Source organism: Mixophyes fleayi, chromosome 5 (genome assembly GCF_038048845.1).
Source record: "Mixophyes fleayi isolate aMixFle1 chromosome 5, aMixFle1.hap1, whole genome shotgun sequence".
Classification (NCBI taxonomy): domain Eukaryota; kingdom Metazoa; phylum Chordata; class Amphibia; order Anura; family Limnodynastidae; genus Mixophyes; species Mixophyes fleayi.
In genome coordinates, this window is record NC_134406.1 from 111394985 (window position 1) to 111411296 (window position 16312).

Genomic DNA, 16312 nt, shown 5'->3' on the forward strand with positions numbered 1-16312 from the left:
TAACTAGAGAGGATTTTTTGAAAAGGGCGATTGAAAGGTAAGTATATGGGGATTTGAAAAAAAAGTGATATATATATAATATATCACTTTTTCTCTCATATAATATATGTTTTCTATGTTAACTATGTTTTCTATGGTTTTTTGGATGATCAGCTATCGTTATTGTTAGTGTATCTTATGTGCGGCCCAAACCAACTCGTCGTCTTCCAATGTGGCCCAGGGAAGCTAAAAGGTTGGACACCCCTGGTTTATAGCATACTAACAGCCACTCACCTCTCAGCAGAAATGCTGTCGTCCCTGTTGTGGGGGTATAAGGGGTGCCAACTCTGCTGTGCTACCCTCAGGCTGCGTCATGTGACGGGCATGAAATCATGCATGCGCCCCTTTCTTTCTTGCTGATCTTTCTGCGACCACAGGCAGATTCAGCATACCGTGCAGATACTGCTTTCAGGGTGGTTTGATATGAATGTGAGGGGGTTCTGGACAACTGTAAAATAGCCCTAAGTGCACACCTGGAACACATATGTAATGAGATGGCAACATGAGATACACACAAAGGGGAGGAAAATAAAGGGACACAATGTAGAAATAGACATATAAATCACAAGGGGGGGGGTGGGGGCAGAGAAACACACATGGGGAGACACAGGCACACAAATGGAAGGGTAGAAATGGACATAAATACACAAAGGGAAGAGCTATGCACACATAAACAGGGGGTGGGGGGGCACGAATACAGAGGGAGAAAGAGGACTGTACATGTAAATTTGGAGAAAGAGATGACACAACCAGGGATACAGGAAGCTGATACAGACAGACACACTAGGAGGGGGAGTGGCAAGATACACTGATACACAGAGGGGAGACAGGACTGGGCTGTTGAAAAGTGTGAATGAAGACAGTCACCTGCTACTCTGAGTAGTGGATCTGCTCTGTTTACTAGCAAACATGGATCAAAGTATGAAAAAAGGGGGAACCCTTCCCTAAAATATCCCTTATAACCTAAGTTCTACCTCTCTATACTCCCCCCTCTCATTTAGTTTATCCCCATTTCTGTTCCTCTGTCTCTTCATCTTACATAAGATACTTTCACTTAACTCTTGCTGTTTGCTGTAGTGTGTGGCAGCCACGATCTCCTTTCCTCTGTTCCTGCAGGGGCTGTCAGTAGCGTCAGTGAGCTGCAGTAATAGGCTGCACGGACATTACAGTCACACAGTAAAGAGGAGGGTGATTCCTGGCTCCGCCCACTTTTTTAATAATAGAAAAAATAAAAATGAAAAAACCTCCGATTACCGGAAGTGGGGATACAAGCACAGGGGAAAGGGGTTGCTGGGCAATTGACCCCCCCCCCCCCCTCCCCTGAATGCACGCCTGCTGGATGTTATAACTGAAAGCAGGAAGTTCGGCACTTGGAACGCAAACTTGCTTTCCAAATGCCGAACTTCCTGCTTTCGGGGACTGCTTCTGATGCAGGGAATAAGTTGTTGCTTGTGGCACTATGTGGAACTATTGAGCCTGGGCATATAGGCAGGTGTTGGGCGGCTGCGCCCCCCCTGGGCTTGCGCCTTGGGCGACGGCTCCGCCCGCACCTGCCTAGTTACAGCTCTGACTATACTACAGAAAAGGAGAGGGATACACTATACTACAGAAAATATACACTACAGAGAAGGAAAGACACACTACTCCACAGAAAAGGACTCAATACTACAAGAATATTCCCTACATTGCAGACAAAGAACTGGATCCAGGATAAAATGATTTGATAAGTATCATTGATAATATATATCTATAAAGATATGTGTTTGTAATGTTGATTTAACTGCTTATATACATATAACTGCATAGCTATTGTTTGATAATCTGTGATAGTTAAATCAATATTATAAATACTGGTTCTCATTAAAGATACATATGTGAATGAAATAGTTCAAGGATAGTGTAAGGAATAAAGGTGGTAAACCTAGAGTAAATTTTATATTGATATACTACGTTATGTTGAACAATGTGATGATATGATGTGTGAACTGTGAATGCAGGGTTTTCTCTAATAACAGAAAAATACTTTAATTTAAATACATACATATGAGTATTGTGAGTATTGGTTATTTAGAACTAAAATATATTGTGAAGCACTGCTGAGATACAGTGGCTATAGGATAAATAATTCTGTGAAGCTTAAGTATTATTTAGTGTGGTTAAAAGATTGAATAAGGCAACATTATCTAAAAGAAAAATGGCATAAAACTGCAAGTTTATAACGAGTGTATCTGAGAACACAATAACAGGATAGCGTGCGCAACTAAGGTGCAACCACAGGTCCTTTTACATCCACAATAATCATAAACAGCAAAACTAGACCTACCCAACATTACACAAAAAAAGGAGATTCCCAAGTTGCTTTAGTCATTCTAAAAGATTTCATTAATTTTTCTACATTCAACCTGGCACAATTTCGGAGACATAATAAATAATATGTATATTAAAAACATAATAAACTGTCAGAACTGAGCATCACACTTACTGCAGCTTATCAACAACGTAAACACCACAACGCTGCAGTCAATATAACTAATTATCTACAAGCTAATTAAATTTATGACGCCCTACTCACAGAAAAGACTCAAAAGCAAAATGACTTTCAGAGAAACAGATTTCATGAATGGGGCAATAAATTTGAGAAAGTACTAGAAAAAAAAATGTTAAATTGACCACGCAACAAGAAAACTTGGGTGACACTTATAAATAGAAATGGCACGCAAACAACAGCCCCCACTATTATCTGTAACACATTTGTGCTATACTACAAATAGTTATATTCAGGAGGACAAGATTATAAAGAGGAAGGCATAAAGTCAAGGAGTTGGACTGCTTAAAGCTGGGTACACACTACACTGTTTTCGCGCAATAATCGGCTCAAACTGCTGACATACGACCGCTCGTTCAAAAGTCGGGTCAGTGTGTACAGTTACACGATGGTCGAAAGTCTGCCCAAATGGATGATTCTCGCCTCATTTGATTGGTCGTACCGTTTAATATTTTCGTTCCAATATCGTTACTACTGTGTAGTGTGTATGAACTTCTGACGGATCCACGACAATCCTCCGATACTTCCTCGACCTGGGAGGCGTGTGTATGTAAATTTTTGATGTCAATCACAGTCCCACGTGGTGCGGAATCCGCACATAATTGTGTTTTGTATTGATGTGTATTGCACCTGTCTGGCTGTAGACTGTTACACGTGTAGAAAGCACGTGGGTTATTACCCTTTGGATGTATGTTGGCATTAATTTGTCATTTAACCTCTATAAAGTTTAAAAAAAAAAAAAAAAAGAAAGTATGAAAGCCATAATAACGTTTATTATAGAATGGATATGCCCCAATATGTCTGGAATACTCAAAATAAACCACACAGTGTGAATGCAAAACTTTTATTGCTGGAAAAAGCAATAGAAACGTTCAACTTCTCCAGTAGAATTTGAAAAGTGAAAAAAAAGTAGCATTACAGTGAAATGGTGGTACTGGTTTGTGGTACAACATTTGCAAACAGCATATACATATCATTGAAAGTATTATCAAGGATTTTGATTTTTCTCTTAATGTTCGCAATATTCTCTTTCATTTTTTGCAAATGATCGTAGAGCTCGGCGACATTTTTGGAAGTTGAAGACCCGGATGCTACAACTATTTATCCCACTCCACATGAAAGCAGGCTAACTGCAGACAGGCAAGATGCGACCCAAGGTGATACACCAGCAAATATAAAACAGAAGCAAAAGAGACGCAGAATTCATGAAATACCAGAAAGTGATGCACTAGCAGAAAGGATGCTTGATTGCGCTAACAGTCTGCTAAAACCAAGAAAGGAACAGGACACATTTGATTTACTCGCAGCAACACTAGCTAGCAAAATGAGAAGTAGTAGCAAGCGCATACAAACTGAAATGGAACGGCTGCTGTGCGACGTCATGTGTAGGGCTTCCACTGAAGATTTGTGGCCGGACACATGTCTTTCCTCAACTAACCATAGACACAAACAAGTACACACATTTCAGACCATGGGTGGACAAAGCGGCATGTCTCAACCTTGTATGACATCCACGCCATTACCATCAGTAAGGATGCCACATTACGTTGGGGACACATCTGGTATGGACACAAGCGAAATTTTGCACTACCAACATTTATAAACTGTTGCACTGGTCCTAACAATCTTTGATTTGCACATTCCAAGTTAAATTTATTTTTACTACGTTAAATATGTTAATTTGTATAACGATATTTTTAAAATAAATAAATAAATACTGTTGCTTTGTACAAACCTTCATATACTGGTCACTGAGAACTTCGATGATAGCATCACAGGTGTCAGGTATTATCATGCCAAGAGCTTGAGATGAAATAGCCGTGCTGTATTTCAGATCTGCCAGTGTTCTCCCTGTTGCCAAAAAACGTAGGGTTGCCACCAGTCTTTGCTCTGGCGGTATGGGTCTCCTTAAACGGGTGTTCTCCCTCTGGATGAGAGGGGTTACTAGTTGGAGCAGTTCCTGAAAAGTTGAATCATTCATACGAAGAAAATTCTTGAAATCATCGGGGTTGTTCTCCCGTATCTCCTGCAGCAGGGGCATATGTCAGAACGTGTCTCTCCTCTTGAACCACTCTTTGCTCCAACAAGATCTATTCTTTCTCCTTCTTTCTCGTCGGTTCCGTACCATCATTCTTCTTGCCACAGTAAGCATGAGAAGTGCAGCTGCTTGTTCTTGTTTTGTAGCCATTGTAGGTTTACAAATGGGAATAAATGAAGGGACAGTGTAGCCTTCTCTTTTTACGCTGTTTTGGGAGTGGACTATAGTTCAGGGTCCGTCTCTTTATGCTAATGTCTCCGGTTTCTCGTACATTTCCCCGCAAATGTCGCTGCAGTGTGTACGAAAATAAAATCATTGCCCACGACAACATGGCTGTAAAAAGTCGCTAAAGGGACGTCCGCTCTTCCGTTTATCGTCCTAAACAAGGCTAGTGTGTATGCAGTCCATGGACCGAGCGATCGGACCATCGATCGCATGTAAAATCGCTCAGCATAAAAACTTGGTCGAAATTTCTGTAGTGTGTACCCAGCTTAAACAATCAACTGAGGAGAGGTCAATACTAGAAGAAATAATCATAGGAAATCAGATCACAGATACCACAAAATCATTAGCTAATGACAAAGCTCCTAGATCAGATGGGTTTAGTGTGGAAAACTCTGAGAGAAGACGATGCGCCAATAGTCAGCACACTCTACATAGAACATGTAATGTTTAATAACATTAATTCAGATACATTTATCCTGCAATGAGGGACAAGGCAAGGTTGTACTCTTTCTCTATTACACTTCAATTTAGCCCCAGATCCTCTAATTAGATATTAAGCTTCACTAAAAGAATTACATGGTACAGTGGTGGACAATAGAGAAATAACAAAAAATCACAGCCTTTGAATCTGATCTTTTAATTTGCACCTCAAACCCTAGGCAATCTATACCTTTGATAATAGACACATTAAACCAGTTCACATCCATTGTAGAATTTACTATTAACTTTGAAAAATCTGAAGCTTCAGAAATGCTCTGACATACAAGATTGGGCTGGAACAACACCTTTCCATTACCCTGAGCTCAGAAACATATAACATATCTAAGTATAACTCTACTATCACATCAAAACTATCTTATACATCTAAAAATATCAAACCAGTTATTCTACAAGTTAGAGAGAAAAACTTACTTGACCACTGCAACTTACTCATAATGTCTAGCTTCTTTAAAATATTATATATTATGCAAAATTACCCCCCTTCTGTTAAAAAGGCGAACCTTCAAAAGCATCACAAATGTTATATGGAACACGAAAAAAGCTAGAATCCGTATAATTAAATTTACAGCAATTTGCCAGAGAGGAGGGATCAACTTTCAGAATCTAGAGTACTACAATTCTGTCAACTTGTTTGCATAATTGAGAATCTAACAATACTCAGCAATCTCTTTTCATTCAGCTGTGCTTTACATATAACTATCAAACTTAAAGAACTTAACATGGGTAATATCTTGATCACTTTTGCATACAAAGTTTGGAAACTTGGCAAAAAATCAAATAAATCGCATCTTATGCAAACACTATTCCTCCCATCCCTTAATATCCTAGAATTCCAAGATGAAAAAAAGAGACAACTATTTACTGGATGGGCACAGTAAAACTCTCCAAGTTGAGACCTCATTTGTGCATCCCTAAAATATGTGGAAACAGATAAATTTGACTTCTTATCCCAAAACAGATTTGCATATATGCAGGAATTACATTAGTTACAAATTGTACTTACTACAATCAAGAAACAGGATTAAACTAATAATTTGCAATCACTTATCCTGAATGGCCCATACTCCACATCAGCAACATGCACAAAAATCAAACTTGAAATAGACCACGAGACTGAAATTTCCAGTATTCCAAAGTGGGAAAGACTTTTTCGAGTTGACAGCAATAGACATCTTAAACACATTTCAACTCACACTAAACACTCAAGCAAGCATGGGAATCAAGACCATCGATATACAAATTTATATCAGGCTTATCTCTCACCAATGAAAAGATGCTTAATTATCTTTTCCTCAGACAGCTCATGTGCAAAAGCAAAAAGTGACATTGCAGAAGCATTCAATATATTCCATTGTTTTTAGCTATGGGACAAATTAACAAGATTTGGTAACACTACTTTAATTCAATTCCCCCCAGAATTGCGGCACGATAAATCTACTACCGTTAATATGGCAATTTTAACCCTGCTTTCTGCTCGCAACTCAGGGAGCTAAAAAGCCGGCGTTGAAATAACCGCATTAACGGTAATTACACGCACTATTACCGTAATATCGGTAATAGTGCGGAGGCAGAGTTCGTTTCGGCAGTAACGCGGCCAATTGACTTCCCCCTTTGAAGCGCTCTAATTGGCCTATACTACTAGTTTAACTTGCAGATCGATTGGGAAACCCAAGAATAGACAAAAAAAATATTATTGGTTTTAGCAGCAGCAGAAAGCCATCCTACAACAGTGGATACACAACACTCGGTCATCACTGGAGATGACAACACCCAGGTTAATTTTTCTTTTCAAACAATGCACAATAAAGAGCTTCTAATACCAGCCTTATTTCAAAGTTGGGGGAAATTCATTCAAACCCTTAACCAGGAAATCGAGAAAAGCTTCCATCAGACCGCTGGGTAGTCTTATCAATTACTACCTGACCAACACCCTATATTCACAATTTCCCCTGATTCTTGGTCATATCTCTGAAAATATCAGACTTATATTCCCATAATTAAAGTGTCCACACACTTAATAGTCCAACTCCATGGATAAATCATGGACATTTCATTTTATTACATGTTGTTATATACAGTTATAAACTATTCTCCATGGGATGCTCATGGTAATAATCCCTCATTTTTCCGTTAAAAAAATTGAATTTTTAAAATGCATATAACTTCAAAACCAGTGTACATATGAGCCTAAGATTTGGGGGGTTTCTTTACACTCATGGCAGCATTTATTATACCAAGTTACATTACAATCGGAAATGATCAGTTTGAAACCCAGTGTTGATTTGGTGTGGAATGACCCATTACTATAAACAGATTATAAATGCACAGCTTTAGAGCTCCACATACTAGAGGGAAGATACAATTCAGTTCGATGTGTCTCCATGGGCATTCCAAAGACACATCGGCAGATGTTGTGGCAGGAATCTCCGCTCATTTTCCCCTCACACCCAATAGAAGTGCGCAAAAAAAAAAAAAAAATGAGCAGAGGTTCCATCCATTAAGGCTGGTAATCCGCACAGATGGACATCACAGCGATGTCTGCGAGGTACATCGCTAGGTGTTGAATTTCTCCCTTGGTGACAATTGTGGTCAAAATCCCACACCTACATTTGCTATAGGCCCCAATAAGCACAATTGGATTTCTCTCTCATACATTAAAACCCTGAAATTATTGGGGTTTTTGACGAAAGTAGAAACCAAAGCTGTATGTAGTCATAAATCATTTGGAAGTGCTAAAGGCCATAACAGTATTCCAAAGGTACCTGGCCCAAATACTGGAAGCGTGACAGCCTTGATCCAGAGTGATGTTCAACCATTTAAAGATAATTAGTTTTATTGATTTGCCTGTTCTGGATTACAATCTTGTAAAAATGGTCGTATATAGGCTCTGGCTCATGGGAGGGCACACATTCGTAAAATATTTACCTAGGTGGTAGTGGAGCTTTAAAGCAATATGAAAAGGTATTTTACCATGATCTTAAAATATTATGGTAACAATAATTTGTAGCGACTTTCTATACAATACTTTTACAATTTGTTGTCTGTAAGAAAAAAATAGGGATTCCCTCCAAATCTTATTTCAAAATATATTTTTGGTTTTCACACACTGCTGAAACTTTTAAACTTTTTAATCAACCAAGATTTCCCTTTTTTTTGTTGTTTTGTTTTTCCCTTTTTTCCAGAAAAACAAAAAACTTCCCAAGCAGAACAAAAAAAACTACAGATCAATTTAAAATAAGCTTCAGCAAATTCCCCTACCATATGAAAACATTTAAAAAAAAGCTTAAGAATGTTCTTATCTATAGCCATATGCAGCAAACCAGTATGTATTACTGTATTGTACTTGGACTACATTGAATATAAAGCAGAACGCCATGCAAAGCACTACTGAGGCTAACACTAGCCAGTATTCTCATAAGCTACTGTTGAGCATTTCCAAAGAGACAACCCTGAAATCTCGCCTACGTCTGCATTATATGCAATATCTGCAGTTAATAGTAAACTCGTTAATAAACAAATGACAAAGTTTCACCCCATGAGCCTAGGAGGACATTGGACAGAACAGGGGGCGTGGTCTGACACTAACGTCTTGCCCCAGGCAGGTGAAACCTGGTCACATAAATGCCAGCCCCACAATGACAGCCAGCGCGTCACCAGCATACTTCCCTGTGTTGTGCCGACATGTGTGCTCGCTTACAACACTTTAGAGGAAGTTGCTCCATAACTGATTCGTGTGCACTTACCCAACAAAGACTCCTCACTGTGATACCTCGGTCCTCTTCCAATCCTCTCCTCCTGGCCCGCTGCCTCCACCTCACTGTCCCCAGCATCATCCTGTTGCTCTACTGGAACCACAGTAAAGTTAGTGGGCATCCTGACTTCATAAGGCAGGCACAGCTGAGTGGGCGTGGGGGGAGGTAGGTAGGTGTACCAACACCTGTTCCGCACCAGCGGCCGGAACTGTCACCTTCACCCTGTCTATCGGTAGGTAGTTCTCTAGACAGGCAGCGAAGTGAGTTTGACTCGGAAGAGAGGGGTCAGATTGATGGTGTTATCCCCACCCCGGTCCACTCTCCGCCCTACTCAGCGTTGTTTAACTCTTGTGCGTCCTCCGAGCCCCTTAGAAACGAATGGGTTAAGCGAGGTGGGCGGAGCGAATCGTGTATATCAGAGACGCCCATCGCTGCCCTGCCTGTAGAGATGGGCGTGGCCAAGTGGTTGCCGCCAATGGTATTTCAAAGAAAGAACCCCATTAACCACTTCACAACCTATCACAGTTCTGTTAATCATGCGCCTTTCACAGCAATAATAACAAAACGATTATGATTTATGTGTAGTGTGATAGCAGGGCTTTAACAGTAAAGCAGAAGTTCTGCATGTAAACTTTACACCAGTGCAGCCAAGCCACACATCTAACACATGCTATTATTTTACATTCTAGTTAGTCACTTGGCTCAGAAACAGCTTCTTAGAAGCATACATTTGAACGAGACCTGTGTCTGGCAAAAGAGACCCAAATCATACCTCACAATATTTTATTAAGCAAACTGGGTAGAAAATATTCTACATCCATGATATCAGCACCCATGCCCCAAATTTACACACTTACCTCTCAATTTCCCAGATATATTTGGGACAGTCCCAACTTAGAGCTCTGTCCAGCAATGGAAAAGTTAGGCTGGCAGCCACTTCTTTGTCATGGATCTGAGATACTGGAAGGTATGCATATGGTCAACCTTCACCCAAATTCATGCAAAGCCATACCGAGTTTTGAGAGTCTTTAAAATAAGGACCATTAGGAGGGGTGCAATTATGGTGATACGCTCGATACTGTATATTTTAAACATTGTCAGTACACTGTACCACCTATGCTTTAATGTTCCCTCTTCTCTCGCAATGGGGCACATTTATCATTAATCGGCAAAAGTGAGAAATAGTTATCAATCCTTATCGCAAGGATAAGGATTGAACTATTTCTCACTTTATTAAAAAGGGAACACAGAAACAGCAGTTCCGAAAAACTGCTGTTTCTGTGATAGAAAAAAAAAATCACACTTACCCCCCTCTTCAGACGCGCTGTCTCGGGATCTCCTCTTCTTCCTTCAATTGCGCATGTGCAGTGCACATGCGCACAAAGTCCCCACTGTCTCTGCAACTATCGTTGCAGAGAGAGCGCGCTGAGTGACAGGGAGGGATCATGTGATCCCTCCACACATGCGCTGTCCAGCTCTGCTCTTCGGAGCAGAGCTGACGGCAGTGGATTTCTTCAATTCTGATAATGTACGCCAGCTTCAGCTGGCGTACATTATCAAGACAAGTTCCTGAAAAAAAATTTTTTTCGGGACTTGTTAGATTGCGGCCAGAGCAGTCACCATTCTGTTGAATGGTGACTGCTCGCAAAAACGATCAGGAGTGCTAAGCAGCAGATATCCATGATATCTGCTGCGATGCACCTTTAATAAATTTGCGGAGGGCACATCAGGACTTTAATTCCACGGTAAGTGCACAATAGTGCACTACCGTGATTTGTTAAATATGCCCCATTGTCTTTTGTTCATTGGGAGGCTTGCCACCTAGCAACATCAGATGGGTTAGGCAGCAAGCCGCCAAACAAAAAGAGGAGCAGTGCACTCGCACATGTGCCACGAATCGTGTGTGCACGTTAGGTCATGTGCACGCTTGCGGTCACGTGAGTGCACTGCTGATCAGATTTTTTTCTGTCAGCTGATATGGAGGACACAGTGACAGATTCTCTGCAAATTTCCTCCATTGCCGATAGTAAAAAGGGAAAGAGAGACCATAAAAGGGCAGTACTTTCCTCTTCACCGGAGACATTAACTTATAAAATAAAAAAAGAATATTCCTGTCAGGGAATTTAGATTTACGCCAAGTCATCTTCCTGTTCAGGGAGTCCACAGCCACCAAAGAAAAAGTTAAAGAAGAAAAATAAAATTATCCCCAGAGAAGCCTGCTCAGGTGATATTCCTGCTTTCCCTGGAATTGCCCGTAGCAGCCAACATTCTAGTGCTTAGAGCAAGCACCGTTCTGCCTGTAGCTGGCACAATACCTATGTCCAAAGCTGGCAGCATGAGGGGGACCAGTAGTCAGTGTATGGGGTCACCCACCAGGCAGCAAACACATTTTTCCCCAAAGAAAATTGATCAATCTCCCTCTGTAGATTGGGAATCAGAAGAGATTACAAGAACCTCAGCCTCATCCTAGTGTGGGGAAGTTAGGGAGATACAGATGGCCAGGGTGGCATTAGCGTGAAAAACCCCTTTAACAAAATTATACGCCATACACTAGGCCCTAAAACGCAATTTAGAGGTCCAAAAATTTGCACAGCTGTCTTTTAGAGCAACACTTGTCATGGAGAATGAGTTACCCATACAGGGTTACCAGATGTACCGGTATTATCTGACATTGACCCAGCTTTAGCCTCTATTGTGGGGGAAGAAAGACATAATGACCCTACAGACCGCCCATTACGGAAGATACAATACAAAATAGCAGATGCAGCTGGGCCCCGGACAAGGCAGAGAGTGAAAGGGAGTCCGGATGTTCCCTGGTTTCTCTAGTGGTGTCCAAGCTAGCCCTACTTCAAGCTATTAGCAGAGCAACTCTTATAATAGGCCAATAATTTAACTAAATCACCAATACACGTAGGTCTAGGTGGCTGACCAGAGCAGGTATGACAGACCTTGCTCCCAAATTTCTCGAGTTCCCAAATCTGACAGATGTAGACATTTTTGGGTCTCAGTTGATAGAAGAGGTCAAAGCACGCCATAAAGCCCAGAAATCCTTCGCAGGCCTCAAGAAAGTGAATGAGCCTTTAGGAGGCCCTTTCTTCAAGGGAGTCGGATTTCGAGAGCCACAGGTCCGGCCCAAGACTTCCAAGACACAAGAAGAGCCCAAAGAGGAGGCTTCGTGCACAGATCCCAAGATGCTACCAGAGGATCAGCCATAAATACATGGAGCAATGCTAACAGAGGCCGCAGTTACAGTAAGTTCACCCATATATCCTCTTCATCAGAAAACTCTCAAAGTCATTTTTGGAGTGACAGCAGATTACCACAGACAGGTGGTTGTTAAAAACAATCCAATCCGGGTTAAACCTCCCTTTGATTTGTTTCCCATGCCAAGCATTTCATATTCCTTGTTCAAGAAATTGCAGTCCTCAGACAATGTACTGGCACTGGCTAGAATTGGCGGACCCAACTGAAATAAGTGGCTGGACCAGCCACTTATTTCCTATAAAAAAACAAGATGGTTCTAGAGGACCAGTCCTGAATATCAAAGCTTTAAATCGATATTTGAAACCAGCGGTTTTGTATGGAAGGTATCTCAGACATTCCTTACGTTCTCACATGGGATTGCTTCTGTATAAAAAAATAGATCTAATAGAAACTTTCCACTCTATAACAATTCACCCCAATCACAGATGCCTTTTCAGATTCTATTGGAGAAACCCCTTATTTCAGTGGGCAGTTATGATTTTTGGCCTGTCTATCACCCCTTACACTTTTACATGAGTTATGAAAGCAGTGGTGTCACGTCTCAGTCAGCAAACAGCTCAATGTATCATTTACCTGGACGACATGCTATTAGTGCACTCAAACATAGATACCCTTTTGAGACACAGGGACTTAACCCTTTCTCTGGGACGTTCACAATGAAACCCAGGTTTGCTAACAAAGTTGGTACTGACCCCTTTTTCAAGACATTTCTTGGGTTCGACCTAAATACCCATTTTGTTCTCTAGCAGTACTGCCAGGAAAATGGCTAGATACAAAAGAATGCATTCACAAAACTTCAAAAAAAAGTGCATAATGTCTCTCTGCAACTTAGCAAGAATTATTGTAAAGATGATTGCAATGTCCCCTGGCTTTCACACGTGCCCCTGTTAAGCAGAGAGTCGCCAGGTCTCCCGAGAACTTTAATTCATGCCCGCTATTCCTGGTCAAACATCATTCATCTCTCTGGGAGAGTAAAAAGCGAGATGTCCAAATGAGACAGTCTCCCCAGAACTCCTCGCCCCCTTTTAGATGCTCCTCCATTCATTGCACATCACCACAGATGCTTCCCTGACAGGTTGGGGAGGTTTCTCACAAGAGAATGTAGTAACAGGCACCCGGTCAACCGAAGAATCCCAGTTGTTCATAAATGTACTGGAACTACAAGCAGCTAAATTGGCTCTGAAAGCTCTAGACCCCATCCACTAAAAAGGGTCTCTGTCCAGCTGTGCTTGGACAACACGACCGCATCATCTATGAAACAGAATGGGGGGGCACCAAGTCAATATCGCTATGCAAAGAAGCATTAGAAGTTTGGGACCGGGAAGTTCAGAGAGACATAATCCTGACTGCAACTTACATTCCAGGGGAACTGAACGAACTAGCAGATTCCCTATCCCGCAAAAGAATTAACCTAGACTCTGTGGCACTGAAAAGACAAGTCTTCCAGAAAATAGTTCACATCTTTGGGGACCTAGATATAGACCTCTTTACAAGCCCCATGATCGCACAGATCCAACGCTTTGTATCCAGAATATGGATGAAAGGAGTATGGCGGATGAATGCAATGTCTTTCCCTTGGACGGATCGGACTCATCCCTTTGCATTCCCTCCCCCTGCACTTCTAAAGGTCCTTTAGAAAATCCGGGTGGACCGGGTACCTCAAATATTGGTGGTGTACCCTGTATGGCCATCCAGAGTCTGGTTCCCTCTGATCACCCAGTTACACATAGGGCTGAAGATTCCTCTAGGGTTATCCAAGGACTGCTTCCAGGGAACCCTAGACATACTAGAGACACTTCCCCAATATATGTGGCTGGCAATATTACTAGGTTGTTAACAAACGTAGCCCTTGCATCCCCCACAAAAGATTTATTTAATGCCTCCTTAAGGCCCTGAATGAGAGCTAAATACTGTGCAATTATTAAATAGTTTGACCTCTCGCAATCTCAAGGGAATCCCTCTCACCAGGAATCACTAATTCATTTAGCATTAGACTCCTTGGCTTCTAAATATGAATCAGGCCTAGCGTCAGCTACCATTAGATTATACGGTTTTGCTTTAGGCATCTTGATCCCAGCTTAACGGATAACAAACTATATCAATGTTTGTACCTTTCAAGACCAATCTTACCAAAATACTCTCACACTATCGAGCCTTTTCTCTACTTCTTCGCTTCATGGGAGGCAGACTCCAAAATTGGCTATTTATCCCGTAAGTTGGCATCTTTGTTGGCTCTAGCCATAGCAGCTAGAGGAGCTGAACTGACCCTTATACACACCGAAGACCCAGGGTTATCACAAACTCCTATGGGGTACCACATCATTCTAAAAAGTCACACTAAGACTTCCTCTTTCAATAATCCCATAGTTGAATTTGATGTTATATATGATTCTTCAGAGTCTAACCTTTGTGTGGCGTCGTGCCTATCCTCCTACTTCGCTCTGACAGCTCCTATGAGAGACAATATCTCCCAGCTTTTCCTTACTTATAGAAAATGTACTATTAGAGGATGGATTGTGGAGACCATGAAAGAGGCAAGGATAGATACAAACTAATTCAGAAGCCACTCTCTATGGGGTGCAGCAGCCACAAAAGCGGCAGCTAAAGGCATATCATTGCAGACAATTATGCTAGCAGCTAGATGGTCCTCAGCTCATACCTTTGCTAAGCATTATTGGAGACCAACCGATCTGCAAAAGATCGAGTTTCTCAGAGCAACCAGGTATGTGGTAGTCTGCCCACCTGCCCTTGTTAGGTGGCAAGACTCCCGACGAACAAAACACCAGATTGCATGACCTGCAAACTGGATTTGTTCTAGGGAAAAGGATTGCCACTTAGCAACAGCTCCCACCATTTCTCCTTTTTGCTAGGGATGTGTTGCTTTCTCTGGAGACTCTGGGTATTAATAATCTTTCCTTCCATCATCCCTCTAGGCGCAGCAAGGGACCAAAAGAAGCCCCAGGCAGCCACCAATAAGGAACATAAATAATTTATTACCCGGCATTACAATTCTTACCAAAACTTTGGAGTCAAAGTTGTTTTTCAAGCTTCTCGCTCTCTAACATAAACTGTTACCATAAGTTGTCAATTAAGTTCAAATAAATTGTTGTTTCTTAGTTAAGAGCATATGTGTCTTTGGTCTTTCTCCACAATTTTAAGATGCCAGAACTGTCAGGCTCAAGGGTTACCTTTTTTCTTTATTTTACACATTTTTTATTTAAATTTTTCCTTTCTAGAACTGGTTTGCCACCAGTGATCTTCCAAAAAATCTGATCAGCAGTGCTCTGGCATGGCCACGTGACCGCGAGCATGCACGTGATTTGCTGGTGAGTGCGCGCACTGCTCCGTGGTTTTTTTTCTTGTGGCAGGGGAAGTAAAAATACTTTCACTTCCATTTGCAGCAGCATATTTCGGGAGGCTTGTTTACTAACCCACCTGCTGTTGCTAGGTGGCAAACCTTTTCCCTACAACAAATCCAGTTTGCAGATCATAGATTACTGCAAACAGGTATTTTTTTCTTTTTTTGAGCAGGGACTTCTCTCCCGTTCCCTTCTTAACCACTTCTCTGTCTCTCTCTACGTTTCCCCTTTAATTTACTATTTGTTTATTTCCTCTGTTTCATTTTTTTTTTACAGTCGATTGCCATTTTGGAGTTATTCTGTTGATATTCTCTGTAATACTACACTACTAACTTTGTTACTGCTTTACCAACTGTTCTTGCAACATATGCTCCTATATACATCTTTCCTCCTTGTTACCCCCAATTCTTTTATTTATGTACCCCCCACGCCTTGTTTTCCAGTTTTGTTTATTTTATCTATGCAAACTCCAATAAAATGTCTATTCAAAAAAAAATTTATATATATATATATATATATGTAGCAGACAAGATGTAAACACTGGCGCTCAACACAGTATTGTATAAATAACTAAATCAATTCAATCCCA

At 41.2% G+C, this 16312-nt stretch overlaps 1 protein-coding gene across 2 annotated transcripts in view; it reads right to left on the reverse strand.

Moving 5' to 3' along the window:
* The window catches only part of SLC12A7 (solute carrier family 12 member 7), a 271122-nt gene that overhangs the window by 152210 nt on the left and 102600 nt on the right, over positions 1-16312 (reverse strand). The window contains exon 1 of one of the 2 annotated variants that reach the window (XM_075212694.1): positions 9092-9464. The exons of the other annotated variant lie outside the window; for it this stretch is intronic. Within the exon in view, the coding sequence (XP_075068795.1) occupies positions 9092-9221 (130 nt within the window). The 5' untranslated portion in view covers positions 9222-9464. Of the gene's footprint in view, positions 1-9091; positions 9465-16312 lie in introns of those variants that run through there. 2 annotated transcript variants of the gene reach the window in all.